Raw genomic sequence first — 22,226 nt, 5'->3', positions numbered from 1 at the left:
AGACCTAGTACCAACATAATACCTGACAGAAAAGTTTGTTTTTGTAAGAAGTGAGCAAAGAGACTCAATCCAGATCGTGTTAATGATGCAGAATGAATGAATGAATGAATGGATGTAGGAAGAGGCAGAACTACTTGTGAGACTGAAAAGAGAGAGGGAGAGGGAGAGAGTAAAAGTTGCTGTGAAAGTATGGAGACTTAGAAACACAAAGTAAGCTTGGAATGCTAATTTTAAAGAAAAATGCTCTATGACCGATTACTCATATATCTATATATCATTTTTAAAAAAAGAATGGTGATCGCAATGCAAATCAAATGTCTCGTTGAATCTGTTAAATGTAAATGAAAACTGGGGTAGTTGAAGCCTCACGGATTTACTTGTCGGACTGGAAACGACCCATGACAGATGCCTTGAACGCACAAACCTGTTCGACAGACATCTCGCACCCCACCACAACATATTGAACTACCTTGGACCACAGTTGTGATACAATCTGTTTCCTGGGAACTACTCTCCTTATCAGTAGATACAAAATCAGACAGCAACAGCAAAGGACTGAATTAAAAAAGGGAAACTAAAGTTACATATTTATATAATCTCTGTTTGCCTTCGGAGACGTCGAGGATTTAATCATTTGAATCATATCATTTTAAGCGGAATAAATGTATGACCTGATCGCCACGATTCCCCCCTTTCTGAGAAAATGAAGCAACAGAGCACGGCCGTTATGTAAGGACATGCTTATAAAAACCTCTGTAACTCAATGTGTCTTCTGTCTGTTCTGTTTTCTGTAGAAATAAAACCACTTACGCTAATCTGATCTCAATCTTTTTGTAAAATTATCCTCCTGGACCACAGTTTCCACAACGACGAACCGGCGTCTCGTTTCAAACATGTTTCGAAACCGCGTTAAAATCGCGCCATGTCGAGTCAATTTCTCATACCGCCGATGCACTGGAGATGAGAAATTAAAGGAGCCTTCAACGCTCTTAAAAACAACATCCAAGCAACAACCAACAACAACTTTCGTAAACTGTGTCTGCTTGCACTTGCACGTTTATTCAAGTGAAATGGAATGTCACGCTGTCCGCGGTGTCGCAAGGGCAGCGTCCGCTCAGTTCAGACCCAACCTGCATCTCTGCTTCAACCTAAAAGTCAGCAGTGCCGCTGCGGACTCTGTTCCTGCAAGTGACAGGAGGTTATACCACCACTACAGTGTTCCCTCTTTGCCTCGGTCTCATCGCATTAACTTGCGAGGAGCTTCACCGCTGTCGACTATCGACCGCGGATTTTCGCCGAGCCCTGCTCTGCAGACCCGAACCATCATCATCAGCAAAGTTATCGAAGCCTTCCGCGATGCAGACATCACTAGCATTGAGGGGCTGTCCAAGTTTATACTGGAGTCGACACCAGTCACTGCCGTCTCCAGTGTGTATGAATGGTCTCAGGCTCTGACGGGGCTGCCCGGTGTGGCTAACTTAGTCTTGTGCAGCACAGTCTTGCAGCTTCTTCTCAACACCCCAGCCATTATCTACATGGTACAAGTCATTACAGGTCGATTGTCGATATTAACTTTTACTATCATGAAATGCATGCCTTTTTGATGTCATGTTTCAGGCAAAGTGGACGACTCGAAAAGAGAAACATGTTGGCGACATGGTTGCAATAAAGGCATCACTTATGCGATCGCCCTCTCGTGAAGGTTTTCTTAATGTAAGATTCATAACTAAATTTTGGAGCTTGCCTAATGCCTGGATGTTTACATGAAGATCATTTTCTTCTTATGTTTCAGTTTGCCAGAACAAATGCTGATCTGGCAAAAGCATATGGCTGCCAAAACTACAAGCTTTATGCGACAATTTTTTACCAAGTAGTTTGTGTGACTGTTTCCTCTTTTGGAGTACGATCCTATCTCATGAACCAAAGTAATGGTAAGGACACCCTAGATATACTACTCTTTGGAGGTACTCAGCTAAAAAAAATCATGGGTATATATTATGCATTTCAGGTGCATGCGTGTCCCTATTGCCATGGGGAGTTTTTCTAGGAGCACATGACACCACATTTATTCTTCCCATTTTGAATGTTGTCCTGAACCTTCTAGTTGCAGAGGTGAGCATGACGTTCACTCTTATGGAGTGCTTCCCCCAGTCTGACAAGAAGCTTTTTTTTCTTTATTATTGAATCTTTTTACAGGTTGCTAACTGGAAGCAGAAACATTCAGACGAAGGTCTAAAGATGACCCTTAGAAGAGCTTCTACTCCTTTTAAACCACGGCAATTGCTTATTTTGAATCTGAGAAGGCTTACCACAGTACCATTAATAGTGATTTATAGTGTAGTCCCATCTGTAAGTTTATGAAATTTTAATGTTGATATATTCCTAAATGTAAAGGGTACTAAGATAAGATATTAATATATGCGTAATTTTGCAGGGTTTAGCACTTCATTGGTTGGTCATGGCATCGTGTTCATTCAACACCCAAATTATACTGACACACAGAGAAACACGGCGCAGACTCAACATCCCAACCTGTTACTTTGAGACCGATAAACCTTTCAGAAGTTTCCTGAATCATTTAAGGAATGACGTAGAAGTTCTGAGGAAAAAGTCTGAGAAAAAAGTCTGATGTCTCTGTGTAAGTACTTGTTTGTATATATTAGAATTTCTGGTCTGCAATTAATACCAAAGACACTTGAAAACACAACTGACCTATTTATTTGAGTTCATGAACTCACACACATGTGTGGCAATATTTACAATATTCTCATAAAATATTCTTCAAGTGTTTGCATCCATAAAAAAATTACATAACAAGTAAAATGAAACAGGATTTTTTTAAACTCAAATTTTAGGGCAAACCGTTTATTAAGTACCTATGAGTGTGGGGACTCATGAGCAATAGGTATCAAGCCTCAGTTTGCCATCATGTTCTGTCAGCCATAGCATATCTGCCATTGTTTGTTCAACAATTGCATCTTCTGCCTTCTCATGCATCTGTGGAGGGAAACAAAAAAAAATGAATGTGTCATATAAAATTAAGAAAAGCTCTGTAAGGTGATAGACTTACCCCTCTAAATTCAAACTCATCAGGAGGATATTTAAATTTGGGCCCAAAATTGCATGTAACAGAACAGCTTTTGTGCAGGGACACAGCTGGATAATATGATCCAAAATAAATATCAGTAAATGCTTCTCCTTGGCACTTTCCATTTTTAAAAAAGATGATCTTGCTGCCAGGAAGGGGTTTTAGGTTCTTGAGCGTGTCAATCACTTGGTCCTTTTCCTCATAATATAAATGACTTTTGAACTTTACCAAAGGCTGTAAAATATAAGATGGTGCAAGTAAGAAGACTGTTTTAGTGGAATATGCGGGCATGAAGGGTAAATTCTTCAATTACCTTGTCCTTGTAGACAGGTGGCATGTAATTGTGTTCTTTCAATTCAGGCAAGATAATGAGAAAGCCAAGAGTATCACCCTCACCATACCCTTCGCTGAAATGCTTTCCATGGCACTCGTGAAACCGTGTCCCCTTCCTAAAACGCAAAAAAAAACAAAAAACACATAAAATTTCAAAAACTATTAACTTATTTCTCACGTTAAAAGTAGGTCCATGTTCTTTACTTTGAGCGCCATGAATAACCAAATTTGTCGTATCCCAATGGAGCTTGTAAATTTCCATACTCTTGAGCCCAACCCAAGCGTGTCGCAGACCCTTCAGGCATTTCGTCTATTTTAACTTCGAAATACCACTGGCCTCTACTCACACCTGAAAAGGAAAACACAAAGTTGACTTTGCTGCTTAATATTCAAAGAGCCAAAAAATATGAAATCAAAACACTTACAATGAGTAGCACGAATCATACAATATCCCTTTTCACCAGTCACAGTCAGCCTGTCTTCAGAGACTTTCAACTGCGGAGCTCGATCATGAAGGGCAAGAAGAACTTGGCTAGGACTGAGCATGCGGTACAGCCAGCCAGGAATTGGCTTTCCAGACCATTCACTACTCTCATCAAATTCCTGTGCAAGGAAACAAAATGTTACTTAAAAAGAATTAAAAACAATGTCACAACAAAAACGTATTTCTTTACAACATACCTGTCTGAATGGGGCATGGGAATCTGGTTCAGCTAGAATGTATCTGTAGCCATCTTTGTTGAAGGGGTGCTCCAAGGGGTACCCATGAGCTGGCAATTTAGGTGCACCCTCTCCACCCGCAACACGTCCTCTCTTTCCAACGGCGCCACCTGCTTGGTCAGGGAACTTTCTCTTTGTCCCACGGCCTTTAACATTTGAGGAATCCCTTGCTGTGGATGGTAAAAAAAAAAATATTTTATCACTTGAATTACTCTCATTACCACATGAAAAATTTCACAAGCTCTTTAAGGACAAAATCTAATAAGGATTTTCCTCCTCAAGTACTGAGCATTACCTTGCTGTACTCCAACATCTGTCATCTTTAAGGTACCACTTTTAATCATGGCTTCATAGTTTGGTTTGATTTCAGACATGGAATATTTCAAACCAAATGTCTCTTTGTCCGTGCCATTTCCTTCACATTCAAATAAAGTGCCTGAATCCTTCAATAAAGCTCGGTGAATCTAGAAATAATATTCACAGGTCAAAGTATTGTTTGTATTTGAATAAGTGAATGTGTGCGTTGAAGTGCTAAGATTAACAAAAGTTGTGCACTCACAGTAGCATGCCAAGACTGGGTAACTCGACGGGACATCGTTGTCATTGCCTCCCAATGCTGATCTATGAAGGGAATAATGTCCTGATCTTTGGAAAATTGTGTTTTAGAGCTTCCATCCTTGACTCTCTTTTGAGTTAAATTACCGAGAGCAGTCAATATCATTTGTGGGAAAGCCGCTTGGGTCTTTTTGAAACTTTCAAGGCCAGAGGGGGAGCAGTTTTTACAGAAGAAGGTATAGTTTGTCATGAATGGGACTAGTTTCCCTAGCTGGTAACTGATACAAGATTCATGAAACCACCTCCCACAACTTGCACACAAGAGTTCTGCAATATTCATATTGCGCTCTTTACCGCTGTAAATGTAAAAAAATGTAAAATGATGAAAACAAACTAAAGGTAAATTTATAACGTAGTTGAAGACATTTTCTTTTGAAAATAACAAGAGCTTACCAATAGCATTGCTCATCTCTCTCAGTCTTCAGCACCCCATCAATTAATGGTTCATCATCAGTCTTGTCTTCATCCACCTTTTCGTCTTCGAGGCCTTCTATTGGCTCGCTTTCCTCTGCTGTGTCTGCCGTACCTCTACTGCTTCCTCCGTCATCCTTTTCCTCCTCCATCGCTGTTTCAAGAAAAGATAGGGGCTGCCGACAAATAAATGACTGCATTTATTGAATTAGCAGTGTTGTGATATCACATGGCACATGTGAACAACACTCAAATAAAGAACTAGTCTGATTGATACAATTTGTCAAAAAGCCATTTCACTGACAGCAAAGTTGAGATAAGGTGCAACACTATAACTTGAGTTAAGATGTAAAATGATTCAATTACTTTGAATTGTTACTGTTTTTTTTTTGTCAAAATTTGGTGACGAAGCTCTATGTTTGATTTCATTTGATAGCAGTATTAAATCCAATGGTTCTTTTCTCGAAAACACCAGAAGATACACAGGGGCAACCTAACCTTTGTACGTAAACAAGCCTGTCCGAAACTATTTTACACACCTTCTATTGTTAACAAAAGTCCAATTTAAACTTCATAAAACCCTTGAAAGTGCGGTTTGATCGGCCGGAAAGATATAACCCTCTTGGGCCTCTTAAAACACACTGCGGACTGTAGAAACGGCCAAACAGTCAGCAGACCAGAAAGCGGCTTTTCTTCCCGCTCCGCTCGCAATGCGCGTAGCGGTTGAATTCTCACCTTGGCTGCGTCCTGTATGAGAAACTGGTCGGAACGTTGCCCTCCCCCTCCCACCACCAAGTAAGTACTTCCCTTTAAATGCAGACGACCCGAGCGGTCTTTCATTTCCGCTTCGTTCGCGTTTGCTCTTTATGGCACCGTCCTCGATTGTAATTTAAGAGAGAGTGGAACGGTTTCTGGCAGCCTCTCTACACCTGCCGTGGCAGGGTTGGGGTGGGGGAAGTCCCACGCGTCCCCGCGGCTGTGGTGCCCCTTCCGTTTCCGCGACTGTCCCTGTCAGTCTCACGGGCACAGCGGCACAGCGGGCGTTGGAAAGAGAAAAGAGATAGCTACAGACAGTGGCCCAGACTGCGTGGCTTTCCAGCCGAGAGCCACCCCCAAATGTCGCTCTGTCTCTCTCGCGCCCCGGGGAAGGAGGGATCCTCCTCGATTCGGCCCGTGGGTGGGCACCGGCCCGCAGCAGTCCGATCCAGAGACTCGTTTTCGTCGCTCTGTCTCTCTTGCACCGGAACGGGACGCCCCATGAGTGCGAGAGAGGCAGAGCGACGGAAAAGACTCTCGGAATCAGTCCGCAGCGCAAGGAGGCGCGTTTGTTGGGGATGGTGACAAATTGGTCCTGTTACCGTCACCGTGGGGCTCGTCGCGGGTGGCGGGCGCTCTCGGCCGCCTCCTGGTCCTGGCCGCCCTGGCGCACCGCACGCCTCCCGAAGAGTCCCGAACGCGTCCCGACGCCGCACAGTGGGCCAGAAGACCGGTGGAGGCGGCCAAAACTCTAGACGCGTTTTGAGCTTCAGACTCGCTAAACAGGCCTCGAACCGAGCGTGTGACCCCACCAATGGATTCCTCGTTCGGAGAGCAATCCATTGGTGGGGTCACGCGATCGGTTCGAGGCCTATTTAGCGACTCTGGAGCTCAAAACGCGTCCGGGATTTTGGCCGCCTCCATCGGTCTTCTGGCCCACTGTGCGGCGTCCGGGGGATGATTGATGCAGACCGGCCGCCTGCATGTCCTCGACGTCCTTTGAGGGGAGTGCGGTGTCCCATGCATCATCAGCAGGCTGAGCAGTGCTTCATCGCTCTGTCTCCCTCGCTCCCACGCGGGACACCCCACGAGTGCGAGCGGGACAGAGCGATGAGTTCGGAATCAGTCTGCCGCGGATGCTTTGACGCGCGGGGATGAATGTTGCGCGGTCCGCCGCGCCGGATCCAAGGGATGCTGCGAGGCCGCGAGGTGCCGCGAGGCTCCAGCTGGCGATACACTGTCCGATTTTCGTGCGCCCCCAGCCACCTTGGCCGCATTGCACAATGCGCCGAAATGGACTCGTTGGTGTCGGCGTGATTGCAGCAACGCCGCCACACTGCCAGCAGCCCCCAGGGACGGCGCCACAACCCGCACGCATCAGGAAGGTCCACAGTCCGCCACTCCGTTCGATGTAACGAGGCCCATCGGCATGGCATCCCGGACACACGGCACAGTGGCAACTGCGCGCCGTTTCCGCACGGAGCACCGCGCAAGGCGGGGCCGCGGGTTCGACTCCCGGCTCATGTTGTTTTCTTTTCGGTTTTCAGTCTGCGCCGCGGACGACCAGCCACCCCGCGGTTCGACATGGTGTTCCCGAAACCGCGCCGGTGTCAGCGAGACCCGGACTTGCTGCACAAGATACGCCACTTGGTGCTGCTCGGCAGGTTCACGCTGGGCTGGCCCATCCACCGGACGCACCACGGTAAGGCCATGGTGGACGAGAGGGTCTCCCAGCCTGCTCCAGCCCGGCGGCCTCACTGAGGTGTTCCCTGCTAGGCTACCAGAGGCTGCCGCTTTGGTCCTGCGCCGCGGCACTCCGGCTCGCCTGGATGGCCGTCCTCTTCGGCTACGTGACCTTCGTCATCCAGGCCTCCATGAGCGGCTTCTACAGCGTCCATTTCGTCGAGAAGGTAGGCCGTAGACCGTGGCGCAGTGTGGGTCAGAAGACAGGCGCCGGCGGACAAAACTCATGAAGCGTTTAGAGTTCCAGGGTCGATGCAGGACTCGAACTGAACGTGTGACCCCAGCAATGGATTCCTCGTTCGGAGAGCAATCCATTGGTGGGGTCACACGCGTTCGGTTCGAGCCCTGTTTAGCGACTCTGGACTTCAAAACGCGTCTAGAGTTTCGGCCGCCTGCGCCGGTCTTCCAGCAAATCCACTGTGCGGCGCTCACCTTGAAGGTGATTTTGACCGCCTCCACCGGTCTTCTGGCCCACTGTGCGTCGTCGGCTCTTGGGTCGGCAAACGGAGGAACAACGTCAAACTTCCTTTGTTCCTGCTGCAGATCGTCAAGATCTTCCACCTGATCATGGAGTCCTGGCTGCTGCTCGTGCCCCTGGTGCACTGGACCGCGGCGGCCGGCGTCGCCAACTACTTCAACTCCTGGCGCCGGTTCCAGGTAAGCCATTGCAAGCCCTGGTGAGCCCCAAGCGCCCAAGTGCCCATGACCATGCCCGCGGCCTCGGCCATGGCCTTGCCCCAGGCGCGCTGGGTGCGCGTGACGGGGACGCCGTTCGAGGAGGCCGTCATCCGGGAGAGCACCGCCAACTGGCTGGCGACAGCCATCGTCACAGCCGCCGTCTCCTTCCTGTTGGCCGAAACGCAGGTGGCGCCGGACATGTACGCGTGGAAGTGGCCGCTGTACAGCGTGTCCGTCGTGAGCTACGCCAGCGACATGACCGTCTGGTGCGTGCTCACCTACCAGATGGGCAACGTCTGCCGCGAGCTGCGTCGCCACTTGAAGCGCGAGGTAAGCTAGCGGCCCAACACTTGGCATTTGTTTGCATGCACCACAGATACACAGGAGGAACTTGCCCAGAGCACAGTGGGCCAGAAGACCGGTGGAGGCGGCCAAAACGCTACACGTGTTTTGAGCTCCAGAGTTGCTGAATGGGACTCGAATCGAACGTGTGACTCCACCAATGGATTGCTCTCCGAACGAGGAATCCATTGGCTCGGTTCGCGTCCTGTTTAGCGACTCTGGAGCTCAAAACGCAGGCAGTTGACGCGGCTGCGTTTTCAGCTGGACGCCGGGCCGGTGCCGGTGGAGGTCCTGCAGGAGTACTTTCTGCTGTGGCTGCGCCTGCGCGACCTGCTGCTGGGGCTGGTGCCCGCCAACGAGCTGGCCTGGGTGCGCTGGATGGCCTTCATGGGCATCACGGCCATCTTGTCGCTCTTCGTGACGTGCGCCACCGCCGTCATCGGGGACTACCGCCGCGCGCGCTCCCTCATGCTCTCCAACCTGTGCCACCTGTCCTACATCATCGCCGTCGCGGTCAACTGCGGCTTCGCGGAGCACGAGGTGTGAGCCGCGATCTCAGCTGGAAATTACAACAACAACAAGAATTATTGGCGTTGGCGCTACTCCGCGCCCGGGTGGCTGGACCCGCCGGCCGTGCGGGTGGTCTCTCGCGCGCGGAGTATCGGCGGCGTTCGCTACTGTCACTGTGCCTGTGCCAGGTGGGCCGCGGGCTGAGGATGGAGCTGCTGGCACTGCGGATGCAGCGGCTGGACCCCGAGTGCAGGGACCAGGTGGACACTAAGACACTGCACTACATGTCCGAGACTGTGCACAGTGGATTTGCCAGAAGGCCGGTGGAGGCGGTCAAAGTCCCAGGCGGGTTTTGGAGCTCCTGAGTCGCTATGGAACTCGTACCGAACGTGCGACCCCACCAATGGATTGCTCTCCGAACGAGGAATCCATTGGTTGGGTCACACGCTCGGTTCCTCTGGAACTCAAAACGCGTCTAGAGTTTGGCCGCCGCCTCCTCCACCGGTCTTCTGACCCACTGTGCTGTGTCCGAGACCGTGTCCGAGACTGAGTCTGTCTGACGGGCAGGTGTTCCGCTTCCTGCTCATCATGCATCGCGCCAAGGTCAGGGTGGTCCTGGGCGGCGGCCTGGTCGTCAACAAGAGCCTGCCCGTCAAGGTGCGCGGTGGCTGGCGCAGGCTGGCGCCGAGCGAGCGCGCAGTGCAGCCGCGCGACGCCATGGCGACGCAGTGCGTGGAGTACTAACTGGCTTGCTCTGCCCGGCAGTTCTCCAACCTGGCCCTGACGTACATGACGGTGCTGGCGCAGTTCACGCTGGCCGTCGGGCTGAACGCGAGGGATGACAAGTGAAGCCCGGACCAGCGCCCGATTAAAGACCAAAGCAAAGCCAGCAAAGCAACTTTTTTTAAAAAAAAATTCTTTGAAGTAGTCTTTGCCCGATGACGACGTCCTGGTGTTCGTGGTTCACGAAGACCACGAGGTACTTGTCGTAGTGGCCCAGGACGCCTCTCTTTGCAGCCAGGGAAACGAGTCCAGGCGAAAACACAACCGTCTTTTAGCCGGGCCGGGGGGGGGGGGATGTCTCCTTTACTGGCGGAGATGGCTGGATGGATGCCCGCGTCAAGCCCCGATCGCGCGTCTCGTCTGGAAATGGCCGTTGTCTGCAGCCTGGCTTCTGCCCGCTCGAGGGCGGCACGGCGTGCACGGCGCGGTGCTCACGCCGTTTGACGCCCAGGTGGTGGGAGCGTGGGAGCGCAGCGGTGGCGCTCGGGGGAGTGGCGGCCGGTGGCGGCGGGGCGGGCGGCCGGGCGCGGGCGGTTGGACGTGGCCTCCGCCAGCCTCCGCCTCCGCCAACTCGAGACTCTTGACTCTTGAAGCGCGCTATATGCACCCAACCACCACATGAATGGGATGAACAGCCCGCCATTTTCGCGTCAGAGGAACTCATTTCAGGCCGTCTTTACACTGACAACACGGCCGCGCGGTGGGGGTAGGTGGGGGCGGTGGGGGGCTGAAAGGTCACCACGAGGGGGTGGAGGGGGGCCGCAGCCCGGGAGCTGGCGGAGGGTCGTCTATTTTTAAATGACGTCACGTGGAAGCGAGCGGTGCCATTGGCTGCCGGCCAGTATTGATTCCGAGGGGGCAGCGTGGGGTGGGGCGTGGGGTGGGGCGGCCCGCTCGGCGGCCCGCTCGGCCTGCGTGGGGCTGCGGGGGCCTCGGGGCCTCAGTCGGCAGCGGGGCTGCTCTAGTGCGGGGCAGCGTGCGGCGGAGTGCGGCCGTGCCACAGTGCCAGAGCCAGGGAGCCATGGGTTAGACAATGACCGAGGAACCGCCGGACTACACTTCGAGCCTGCCCAGCCTGCAATCCACCATCATCCCCACCAGCGAGTGCCTGCAGGTGCGGCGCTACTGGTGCTTCCTGCTCTCGAGCATCGTCACCTTCCTCGCCGGGCTACTCATAGTGCTGCTATGGCGCGCCTTCGCCCTGCTGTGCTGCCGGAGCGAGCCCGAGCTGGGGCCCAACGACCCCAAGCAGAAGGAGCAGAAGGCCGCCCGCCAGAACAAGCAGGAGTTCGAGGGCAACTTCATGACGGAGGCCAAGGACTGGGCGGGCGAACTCATCTCTGGACAAACCACCACCGGACGCATTTTGGTGAGTGAAGCGCTCGGCCTGCCACTGGGCCTGGCCCGCCTGGCACTACATGCTGGCACGCCTTGCCCTGCCGCTCGCCGCGACCACGTGCGCGTTCAACTGTTCGGCTCGGAACCGAGGTTTCTTTGGAAGGTGTGTGTGTGTGGGGGGGGGGGGGGGGGGTCCGCAGAACTCTGCCGGAGCCGTGTCTGTTTATTGGTGGCCACCCGCCTCCCCAGGGTTTACAAGTTGCAAACCGTGTTCCCACTCCATGGTGATCGCCTAGTCCGAATGCAAGTTTTCATTCATGAAGTTTGCCGTTCTCTTTGACGGATTCTTCGTCAGCATTTCCTCTCAAGAATGTTGTACTTGGTGGATGGCAGGTCCAAGTTCCGGCCGCGTGTTGTTGACTTTCCACACCCCTCGGCGGGGAAAGCCCTACCTGTTTGTCTGGAAACATGCGGTCAATGAATGGGCAATCGGTGCGAATGTTCCGTCTTCTGAATGAAACCTCGGTGACCCCATCCGCTTCGCTTCGGAGCGACTACGTGGTCAGGTCCAGCCGAAATTCACCCCCTTGCCGTCGATTTTAATGACACTTTGATCGATTGCTTGCCGCCAAAGCGGGATATGACTGCATTTGACTGGCCTGCTGCTCTGTGGCGGCGCCCCTTTTGACTGTGTTGTGGCTGCACTGCCACTCGGCTGCAGTGCGGGGCGCGGGGCGGAAAGTTGGGGGGGGGGGGCTGGGTCAGTGGCCGCGGGACCTCTCGATGGTACCGCGTTGCCACTCCAGGATAGCCTGGCCGCCCCAGCCCGGCCAACCCTACCAGCGAAACTAACCTTACCTCGCCTTGCCTCGTGTTTACCATGGTCTTGGAGCGACGCGGTGTGATTTTAGGGGGAAAGTAGTCCGCACATCTTTGCAGCCCAATGGTCTGGATGCAAGGAATGCTGCACGATCCAAATGCGGTCATCGGATTCTCCATTTTTTTAATTCATTCCGCTGCATTGAAATAACTAAATCGAGGGGTCCTATTCAAAAGATCTTATCTGGGCGTTCCCCCCAAGACAATCTTATCTTAAACGCAGGTGAATTTCACATAGTTTGATCATTTGGTACAGCTACATATCAATATAATTTGTGAGTTTGTTCAAGTAAATCTAAAGATGGAAGATCAAAGAAACCAAAAGTGCATTTAGAAATATGTTTTGCTTACCGTTGTATTCATTCTGATTGATCAAAATGAGTGAAATTTGCCAGCGTTTAAGATAAGATTGTCTTGGGGGGAACGCCCAGATAAGATCTTTTGAATAGGACCCCTCGAAATGTCCATTCACCGCCTTGCGATAATAGCATGTCCCCAAAATTAGGTTAACCCCCGCTACCACATGATATCGTTCACATTGGATTTCCATATGGCCGCGGCTGGAGTGAGGCTACTCCTGCCGAGCGGCCATGCGGGGTCGGCAACGACTAACGCTCTTCATGGGCTTTTCCGTCTCCACGTGCTGAGCGCTTGGCGCGGGTCCAGCAGTCAGGCCGTTTGGTGGAGGTCGGGGGAGGGGACGGCCGTATGAAAATGACCTACCCCCAGCCGCAGAGCGTTGTTGACTGCCACACTGTTTGAAAAAATTGATCAATTCGACTAACAAAAATGTTTGCACTTGTGCGCTTGAGCAAGACACGTTAATTATTAGCCAATTCAAAACTAAATTTTCTGTCGATTTCGTGTGGCATTTAGAACAGTGCAGCGAGCGCGTAATGCAACGGGCAGGGTAGTAAAGCCCGACCCTTTTCCGCGAGTACGCTCCCCACGACCCCTGCGTCCAAACGGCTCAATGGGGGTGGCCCGGCGTGTCCACTGGCCTGCGCCCAACGCCCCCGAGGCGCCCAAGGCGGCCATGCCGGCCATGCGGGCGCACTTCCTGGCGTGCGCTGCGACCGTCCACCCGGACTGGACTACATTGTCTGAAAAAAAAATTACGGAGTGGGACGAAAAAAGAAAAGAGTGAGCCGAATCGGGTCGACGGTTAATGTCTGCGGGCGCACGCGCGTGCACGCACGCCGGGGGGACTTGCAGTGTGGGGGCAAAGGGTGGCGTGCGTGCGTGCGGCGACAAGCACGCGTCGTCGCCCACCGCCCCTCCCCCTCTCCAACCGCAAGGCTTGAGTCAGCCCCGGCTCTCGAAATCGGAGCGCTCTCTTTTAGGGTAAGGGAGCTAGGGGGTGGTAGATAAGCTCAATTAATCGAAATTTCCGCCTGTTTGTCTTTCAAAGTAAGTGTGTTTTTTTTCGGGGGGTCGCTGTTGACCGAGGACGGGCGCGGAGCTTAACGAGATAACGACTCGAGGAGTGATTTGGCGCGTCCAAACAAACGGCGGCCCGATACAACAAAGCATTGCGTCTGTTTACGCCGAGTGCGAGGAGCCGCCGACACCTTTACTGCCGCCTGGGCCGTCGGCGGTCCGTCGGCGGGCCGTCGGCGCCTCGGCCGCCATTTACCGGCCGATGGCGGCGAAAATAAACAAAAGTGGGTCGGATGCCCCGTTTCCCATTGCAGCGACCAGGGAAACGTTTTCCGCTCTAATTATTGCCAGTCGGGGGGGGGGGGGACAGGAAGGACAATTGACACCCCCTTGGCTGTATGAAAGGTTGGCAAAAGAGAACACGCCCTCGCCCCTTTTAGTAGGCAAAGAGTGCTACCTTGCACGTGGGAGCACTGCACAGTGGGCCAGAAGGATGGCGTCGGCGGCAAAAACTCCAAACGCGTTTTCAGCTCTAGAGTAAACAGGACTCGAACCGAACGTGTGACCCCACCAATGGATTCGTCGTTCAGTGAGCAATCCATTGGTGGGGTAACACGTTCGATTCGAGTCCCATTTAGCGACTCTGGAGCGCAAAACGCGTTTGCGATTTTGACCGCCTCCACCGGTTTTCTGGCCCACTGTGCACGGTACTTTGTCGATGGCGGTGCGCAGTGTGACCATAGCGTCGTTGGCAAGGGGAAATAACTCCAGCCAAATTTGTACGCTGAAATTCGTCAAAATTGTAAAATTTTCTGAAATTCATCAAAGTTTATCGAAATTTGACCGAAATTCATCGAATTCCGACTGAAATTCCTCGGAATTCGACTGAAATTGGTTGGATTTGTACTCTGAAATTCACAGTGATTCCCCCTTGGCCGTTGGAGATGCCAGCCACTGCCAGCGAGCGGCCCAGTGCCAATGACCTTGATAGCACTCATCAATACAGACTTATCGTCTGCTGTCGTGTTCATGCATGGCAGGTTCGGAGGTCAGGCCGTGACCGTTTTAACGACTCGCTGGACATGCGGGGCGGGGGCGACAGGCACCGACAGAGGTTCATTGCGATGTTTTTCATGAAGAGAAAAGACTGAGCTCTAAAGGAGATGAGTGCCGAGGAGGACCCTGATCCTTTCGCGAGCAGCCATGTTCAAGGAAATAACAATGTTGAAAAAAGTAGATGACTCGCTTGAGTAAGGCGCTGCAACGCCTGATTACCCTTCGCCAACATAAAATGAAACTGTCAGTGTGAAGTCATGGTGGGAACATCTAAACAGCCATCAAAACTTAAGTCTCAACTCGTGTCAACTTGTTTCCATTTTTCAGCCGATTGCAATTGATTTCGTATTGCAGTCCGTGCTTCGCTGAATTGCATCGCGCCGCGTCCAGGCGACGTAGATTAAGCAGTCTGTGCCGTATCGCACCGCCATCTGTCGGACGCGGCAGTCTAGCAGACATCAGGGATTCGATGCTGTGCACTAACAAATGGAAAACGACGAAACAGTCCCCGGAAAGCTTGCGCACAACTGTAGGGTGCAAAGGAAAGCACTTATTTCCTCTGTAACATATACGCAATAGAGGTCTTTGAGCTTTATTTAGGCCTTTTTCGTTTTTGAGAAGAAGTTATACTGTGCGCGGTTTGACGCACCATAAAATATTAGCAAAGCAAGATGGAGACAGGCATGAAAATTGCATGAGTTCGTGAGGAAAGTTGCTGATGCGGCAGCCAAGCAGAAATGACTAGTCTGTCCGTCTTCGATTCGATTAGTCTTCGATTCGATGAATCTTCGATGAGTGTCCCGTGGAATCTATTTTGAATGCTTTGGACTCTCTGGCCCAGAAGGCGTCGGTAAGGATACTCCACGGCGTCTTGGCGGCACCCGGTAGGTGTGGGGGCGACAGGGCGGGAGGTGACAGCCAATCGGCCGAAGCGTTTTTAATTTGGAGGGGAAGGGGAGGTCGGGGCCTTAGCCATCGACCGGGCTGGCTGGGCCGCTGCTCGTGCTGCTTGCGGGGCATGTGCAAGACCAAGGCCTTCGGGGCCTCCAAGGGCACCAACGAGCTCATCGAAGGGGACGGCCTGGGAAATGTGCATATCTGCATCCTCGCTCCGCGAAGACCACTTACTCTCAGTAGCCTGCTCTCGGCCTTGATTTCTTTCGTCTAGATTAACTCGCGGCCTGCAGAGGGGCCGGCATCTCAACACACTAAATGCCTAGAGACTTTTTGTACATAATTATCGACGTATTTGTGCAGGTGTAAGTTATTTGTACATGAAATAGGTACAATTGTATAAGCAACTAAGCACAATATGGAAATATTGTCCCTTATTATACTCAGATTACAAATGCACAATGTGCAATGCAAATACGTAAACATTTGAACCTCGTTGCTTGTAATCGACTTGCTTGTCCTGCCGGAAGCCGAGTCGGAAGCGGACTTGGAAAGGCTTCGTCCCCGCCCTTCACACTTTCCTATCTGTTTGACAGTCTGTCTCGCTTATCTCGCCTCCCGGTCTCTCTCCGCGTTGCGCCCAGGAAGCTCCGGTGGGCGGCCCGCGGTGGCATCGTGGCGTATCTGCTGGAGAGGAAGGGGACTGGGTAAAAAAGAACGGTCAGCAGCTTTCATGAAACCTCGTTTAACCCACTCCAGTCTAGTTAGTTCAAAAGTTACAACGGTCAGCTGGTGTTGTGTACGGAGAGAAGCTCGAAATGCGTAAGAGACCGAGATCAGGCATCAGCGCAGCTTCCCCGAGTTTCCCCGGAAGGACCGTCTTTATCGAAAAACTACCCCTTTTTTGACGAAGTGCTGGTTGGAGATTTTCTGGGCCGGCCTGCGTCAAGCTCGCTGCAGCCGTGGCGTTGCGGGGCGTTGGGGGACGTTGCGCAGCGCGCACATCGGGGTTAATCTCTTAGCGGACTCGGCGTACCCTCCACGGGCCCATTGTCTCCTTTGCTGCGTTTCCGGCCGAGCCAGGAAGAGCCAGGCCGAGCCCGCGCTAGCACCGCGCGGTTTGAAGGGGGACCCGCCGCACGCAGCGCAGCGCCGCCGGGGGTTGCCTACCCTGCCGTCGTCAGGCGCTCCGGCCGCTCGCTCCGGTGGCGTGCACCGCAAGACAAGACGCAAACCGCCTTGAACCGGCCACTTTTTGTGACGCTTCCCTCGCACTCTTCGGGCCGTGTGTCTGGGGCTGTGTCTGACTGACTGCTCGCCTTCGCGTCGGGCTTTGCCCCGCCCCCGCGCCCCGCCCCGCCCCTCCAGCCCCGCCCCGCGCACCGCCGCGCAGCCCCAGCCCTGGCCGGGGGAGGGGGCGCAGCGGGGCGCAGGGCCCCTGCAGGGGTACGTCCCGCACAAGGGGGCATCGATTTTCGCACTACGACGACGGCCCGGCGGCCCGGCCCCGCTGGGCCGCGATGAACGGAAGGGGGCGACTTTTGAAAGCTATCGGTACTGTCCGCTAATAGCGGGCCAAGCGGGCCAAGCGGACCCCGACAGCACTAGGAGGGCCATGCAGGCCAGGGCTCCCGGCCCGTTGCGCCGCCACCCACCGCCACGCCGCCCCCGGGCCCCCGCCCAGCCTTCTGACCCCCCAGGGCGCTCCGGGCGGCTCTGGCCGGGGGGCGGGGTGCGGTGGCGGGGTGCGGTGGCGGGGCGGAGACGGCGGGCGGGCCAGCACTAGGGCAGGGTGGGGGAGGTGGCGATGCCCCACTTCGGGGGGGTCACTACACCAATGCAGCGTTCCGCCGAGGTTCCACCTTGCGATGCCGCCAGCATCTTGGCGAGGCGGGGTGCAAAAGGGGCGAATTTGACTGGGCTGCGCGGCGGAGCCATGGCGGAGCACACCGGCAGATTAGCCCGGATGGCTGCCGCCTTGCCGCCCTGCCGCCCCAGAGTCAATATCCGGTTCCCGCTGGATAGCAATCTGGGGAATCGGAGCCGCACCCCACCCCCGGCCCGGGGGGGCCGGACCGGGCAGGGCGCCCGGGCGGCCGGGCAGCCAGGCGGCGCACAGGCGAAGTATTTTTGAGCGGGGGTCAATATGTGGGCCTTTTGCGCGTTGCAGGAGGAGGCGGAGGAGCCACGGTGCACAGACTGCGGGGTCGTGACCCTCGCGTCAGCGCTGTTGCGCAAGCCACTGTTGACTTGCATCTCCATGGAGATGCATGCACCAGCCAGCTTTTGCAAAAATGAGCAAAAGCTGGAGCCTGCTTTGTTGTCGCTGAGGCGCTGTTGTTGACGGAGATGAGGAAGCCCTGCTTTGAAAAGGCCCTGCTGTCTAAACGGGGTCACCTCTTTCGCACCCTTTCTGCGCGCGCGCACACACACTCACGCGGGCTTTGAAGTGGGTCTGTGTGTGTGTGTGTGTGTGTGTGTGTGACAGGAAGAGCGAACGTGTTTCGGGGTAAAACCGGCTCGACACTAGGTGTGGAGAGCGTGGGCTCAATTTCGCAGCTGCTTTCCTCCAGGCTAGCTGGCAAGTTGAGCCCTAGTGGGTTTTGTTCGTGGGTTTCCTAGCAGCCGGCTGAGAGATTCCCTGAAGCTTATTCGGCGCCCCGCCCTGCCTCCGTGGCTTTTTGGTTGTCATCGACCCGAAGTGGGGTCAGTGGAGTGCTTGTCGGCTTGCATTCGTGGGCGTAAAATACTTGAGCGTGAAACGATAGGAAAGATGCTAGGTTATCTGTCCAGTTTTATTAACACGTTTGTTTTTTCTGTTTCAGGTTGTTTTGGTGTTTATTCTTAGCATTGCTTCACTTATCATCTATTTCATTGACGCCTCAAGGTCAGTTTATAATTTTTAATTTTAATGTTTCTGTATATTAAAGCCTATAAAATTATGCTCATGGCCTCGGTTTATGTTTACAGTTTGGAGGTGGAGAGGTGCCAAACATGGAGCACCAACATTACTCAACAAATAGACTTAGCTTTCAATATATTTTTTATGGTGTACTTTTTTATACGAGTGAGTATATTTAGTCCAGAAGTATATTAAGAAAAACCATGCACCGTAGTTAAACACTGTCTTTTTTTCTCCGTTCCAGTTTATAGCAGCTAGTGACAAATTCTGGTTCATGCTGGAAATGTACTCATTTGTTGACTACTTTACAATACCTCCCTCATTTGTATCAATTTACCTTGATAGAACATGGATAGGTATGTCTTTGGTGTTGTCAATTCAGTAGACAGTTTCCCTTTTTCTGGCCCCTTTTTGAAATTTCTAACTTTGAACATTGCCAGGTCTACGTTTCCTTCGAGCGTTACGCTTGATGACTGTGCCGGACATTCTCCAGTACCTGAACATCCTCAAGACGTCCAGTTCCATTCGGCTGGCGCAACTTGTGTCCATTTTCATCTCAGTCTGGCTTACTGCGGCTGGGATAATTCATTTGGTGAGAAAATAACGTTTATAAAGCAAATCGTTTGCTGATTTGAAACGATGTCCATTTTGTTTTTTAGTTTGAACGCCGCACCGTGTGTTCTTAAGGGGGGAGGCTCGCCATTAACACTAAAATTTTGGTTAAATTAAAAAAAAAATCTTTTCTTTCCTGATTTTTTTGAAGGAATGTGGGGTTTCCATTGAAATCACCCTTAAGAACATTTGTAAAAAAATAATTATTTTGGGCCACTTTATCAAGGCTCTAAAGGCATATCAAAAATACCTTGCAAAGACATATATTCACTGCGCGCAAGGTTTTGAAGCTATCCGACAACTTTTTCCAAATCCGTTTGTTTCCCTGAACTAGACACTTGGCTTTATAGATTGAACCTCTAGGTTTAACACATCTGGTTTCTAACTATTGTTATTTACATTTCACAAAAAATATTAAAAGTATACAAAATTTGATCTTTTAGAAGTTAAAAAAAACCACTTGCAGTTGTTCAATTTGGAAACTAGAGGTTCAATTTATGGGTCTTGTTTAGGTTTAACACCAGAAAAAATTTCAAGTCAATACGTGAAACGGTTTGGCCTAAATCATGCGCGCAAGGCCCAAAATATCGCAATTGAGTAAAATGGCCCTAAAGTTTGAACGGTCTAACCTAACCTGTGGAAAATAGTTTACAAAATGTTGTCCTCTGGCCGAACGGTTTCGAAATTTGAAACCAATCAGCCACATAATGAAAGGGTTTGATGAAAAGAATTCAAAAATCTCAAAAACGAAAATTTGCTTTTTTGACGGAAATTGACGAGCCTCCCCCCTTAACACTGTTTCCTTGGTTTTGTGTCTGCAGCTGGAGAACTCAGGGGACCCTCTGGACTTTGCTAACCCATCTCAGCTGTCATACTGGACATGTGTGTACTTCCTTATCGTGACCATGTCAACAGTAGGATATGGTGACGTGTACTGTAACACAGTCCTCGGCAGGACGTTCCTCGTGTTCTTCCTCCTTGTCGGCTTGGTAAGTCGTTTTCTCATTATTTTCCTATGCGAGTGTGCAGCCAAATCTCCTTTTGGGAGGATCAATATCGATTTCCAGAAAAAAATTTATGATGAGGAAAGCCGTGCAAGGTTTTCTTTTATCTCTCTTTATTTTTCATCTTAATCATATCCTGTTCAGATTTTTCTTCTTCTCAGTTATATTCTTTCATTCTTACGATAATGATGAACAATTTTTCTGTGACGGTCTCCCTAGCTAACCTGTCCATTGCAGCCATTTTCCTGATTGATCTGCAGAACCGCATGTTAATATTGCACGACATAATAACAACGTTTTTAGTTGATTTTTTTTACTTCTGTTTTAAAACAAGATAATTCTTCTTTTCCTTTTGCGACGTGTGTTGACTTTCTTTGGACCGTGTAGGCCGTCTTTGCCAGCTGGATCCCCGAAATCACGGCCTTGGCAGCACAGAGGAACAAGTACGGCGGAGCGTACAAGCGGGAGCGACGGAGGCAAGCATCACAGCAACAGCTTTTTTTCTTTCCTTTTTGTCTTTCTTTACAGCATATCCAGCCGGTCATTTTTTTCTTTTTTACTGTTAAGATTTTTCCTTCTGGGGTTTCCTACCCCCGTATGTGTAGCCAGTTCCCAGTAATCCATAGAAAGTGTTAACACGACTGTCCCTCCTCTAGGATTGGATTTGATTGGGCCTCTGCAGCCCGCCCCGCCCCATCGCTGTACATAGTGTTACCTGTCAGCCTCACCCCCGTAATGTGTTCCATAATATAAAGGAAAAAACAACAAATACAGCCATTATTTTTGCGAGCATAGGACCAACACTATATAAAAACGTTAAATATTTGTGTGACGGATTTTATTACTAAATTTTTGAAAAGATGAGTCAAGTTACGGGATTTGTTAGCGTGATGCGTCAGCCACCAGCTGCAGGTGTTGTGGGGGTGGGGCGACAGAAGGGAGGGGTGGGGCTGGCCGTAGAGGCCCACTAGTCCATCTACCACTGTAGCCAATGTAACGGTTTCTTGGTGGCATGCCTTGTTCAGATACAAGAATGTCAAATCAGTTCGCACTAGTCTTTTTCCTTTACTTTCCATATGGCATATTGTATTGTTTGATCCAAATATTTATTAAATAAAAATGTGACGGGTGGATGTCATTAATTACCTACCTTTTGTTTTTAGAGTAGAGATTTGTGCTAGAACTCACTGGCTGATTAAACCTCCCCGAGTAGTTTGCACAAGAGCTGCCATATTTCGCAACTTATTGCTTCCTAGCTTCTCCAGTTTACTTCACAACTTACCCTAGTTTGGTGCCCGCCAGCCCTTCGAGACTGAGGAAACGCAGTTCAAAGCGGCACGCAAGATGCCCGAAGTAATATAACTGGTAGGATATAACGCTTGCGTACTGTAAATGGATTCCAATCGAGAAGTGGGCACAGACACCACTCAGGATACGTAAACGGGTGAGGTCGGCCGTGATCCCCACCCCTGGACGTCAAGAAGAACACTGTCTGCGACACTAACCGCTTCACACGGGGTGTCTCTTCTAAAAGCTTATTTTGCCATAGGGGATTGTGTGCTCTCCACCCCTAAAAACTTAGATTTGGGAGAAACGCATTCCACGCGATTGTTATCCAGGGGTATAGTTAAATGAAGGCCAGTTTGTCGGGAAGCGTGCCCAGCCTGTCGCCCCTGCTAGTCCTCACACATGCCGAGAACCACATCCCTAACACCAATCCCGGCGCGCTCACCAAGAAACATTGGCTCGTTGGTGGATGAGTATATATTTAAGATGTCGGTCCTAGCTCTTTTTATTCAAACAATCCTAGATGTGAAGGCAGTACCTTCCCACCCCACAATTAAACAAAACCTGCTCTTTCTTCGTTTCTTTTTTTATATTCCTCTCTTATCATCAATTTTGTACATCATGTCTGCTTTTTGTCTGTGTTTGGCTGTCGGCACTCTAGTGCCGGGGTGGCCATCTAACAAGCCATGGTTTCTGTGATGCCGGCGCTCACCTTGTCATGTCTTTGTGTGTGTTTTGTGTGTCGTTATCACACTCTGGGGTCACGTCTGTGTGCGTAGGCCATATTCGCAAGTTGTATCCCCGAGATTATTGATCTGATCGGAACTAGAGCCAAATATGGAGGCACCCTGAAGAACGAGCGTGGTCGAAGGTGAGGATACTAAACAGCCATTGC

At 51.3% G+C, this 22,226-nt stretch overlaps 3 protein-coding genes across 28 annotated transcripts in view; 2 read left to right on the top strand and 1 right to left on the bottom strand.

Moving 5' to 3' along the window:
- The first annotated feature begins 979 nt into the window (after positions 1-979).
- LOC117647266 (cytochrome c oxidase assembly protein COX18, mitochondrial-like) lies at positions 980-10,233 on the top strand. 3 transcript variants are annotated; one of them, XM_034388959.1, is made up of 9 exons: positions 2,510-2,638; positions 7,471-7,625; positions 7,700-7,833; positions 8,210-8,323; positions 8,408-8,674; positions 8,948-9,226; positions 9,385-9,456; positions 9,764-9,853; positions 9,962-10,233. In XM_034388959.1, exons 2-9 carry the CDS (start codon positions 7,508-7,510, stop codon positions 10,043-10,045), a joined length of 1,158 nt encoding a protein of 385 aa, XP_034244850.1. In that variant the 5' UTR covers positions 2,510-2,638; positions 7,471-7,507; the 3' UTR covers positions 10,046-10,233. The 3 variants fall into 3 exon arrangements, with proteins under 3 accessions (XP_034244853.1, XP_034244852.1, XP_034244850.1); XM_034388962.1 differs by lacking the exons at positions 7,700-7,833; positions 8,210-8,323; positions 8,408-8,674; ... (2 more) ...; positions 9,764-9,853; positions 9,962-10,233 and adding exons at positions 980-1,538; positions 1,618-1,713; positions 1,793-1,931; positions 2,009-2,112; positions 2,197-2,349 and having other exon boundaries at positions 2,435-2,638; positions 7,471-7,585; XM_034388961.1 differs by lacking the exons at positions 7,471-7,625; positions 7,700-7,833; positions 8,210-8,323; ... (3 more) ...; positions 9,764-9,853; positions 9,962-10,233 and adding exons at positions 980-1,538; positions 1,618-1,713; positions 1,793-1,931; ... (1 more) ...; positions 2,197-2,349; positions 3,886-4,033 and having other exon boundaries at positions 2,435-2,638.
- LOC117647255 (set1/Ash2 histone methyltransferase complex subunit ASH2) lies at positions 2,695-5,897 on the bottom strand. Of its 2 annotated transcripts, none has more exons than XM_034388945.1 (10): positions 5,707-5,897; positions 5,150-5,361; positions 4,701-5,052; positions 4,437-4,605; positions 4,103-4,311; positions 3,847-4,024; positions 3,626-3,770; positions 3,402-3,537; positions 3,071-3,322; positions 2,695-2,997 (listed from the first exon to the last, which is right to left on the bottom strand). In XM_034388945.1, exons 2-10 carry the CDS (start codon positions 5,317-5,319, stop codon positions 2,893-2,895), a joined length of 1,716 nt encoding a protein of 571 aa, XP_034244836.1. In that variant the 5' UTR covers positions 5,320-5,361; positions 5,707-5,897; the 3' UTR covers positions 2,695-2,892. The 2 variants fall into 2 exon arrangements, with proteins under 2 accessions (XP_034244836.1, XP_034244835.1); XM_034388944.1 differs by having other exon boundaries at positions 5,150-5,343.
- A 697-nt stretch (positions 10,234-10,930) lies between the features above and the next one.
- The window catches only part of LOC117647237 (calcium-activated potassium channel slowpoke), a 36,619-nt gene continuing 25,323 nt past the window's right edge, over positions 10,931-22,226 (top strand). For 19 of the 23 annotated variants that reach the window (XM_034388915.1, XM_034388904.1, XM_034388909.1 and 16 more), the window contains exons 1-7: positions 10,931-11,348; positions 18,352-18,413; positions 18,497-18,593; positions 18,673-18,784; positions 18,869-19,020; positions 19,862-20,029; positions 22,111-22,202. In XM_034388915.1, the coding sequence (XP_034244806.1) occupies positions 11,013-11,348; positions 18,352-18,413; positions 18,497-18,593; positions 18,673-18,784; positions 18,869-19,020; positions 19,862-20,029; positions 22,111-22,202 (1,019 nt within the window). In that variant the 5' untranslated portion in view covers positions 10,931-11,012. Of the gene's footprint in view, positions 11,349-18,351; positions 18,414-18,496; positions 18,594-18,672; positions 18,785-18,868; positions 19,021-19,861; positions 20,030-20,431; positions 20,521-22,110; positions 22,203-22,226 lie in introns of all 23 variants that reach the window. The other 4 variants (XM_034388893.1, XM_034388911.1, XM_034388898.1 and 1 more) reach the window with 1 other exon arrangement.

This window comes from Thrips palmi, unplaced genomic scaffold (genome assembly GCF_012932325.1).
Source record: "Thrips palmi isolate BJ-2018 unplaced genomic scaffold, TpBJ-2018v1 HiC_scaffold_2, whole genome shotgun sequence".
In the NCBI taxonomy this organism is placed as follows: domain Eukaryota; kingdom Metazoa; phylum Arthropoda; class Insecta; order Thysanoptera; family Thripidae; genus Thrips; species Thrips palmi.
Note: the sequence above shows the minus strand (reverse complement) of the source record. Positions and strands in the feature narration are given on the sequence as shown.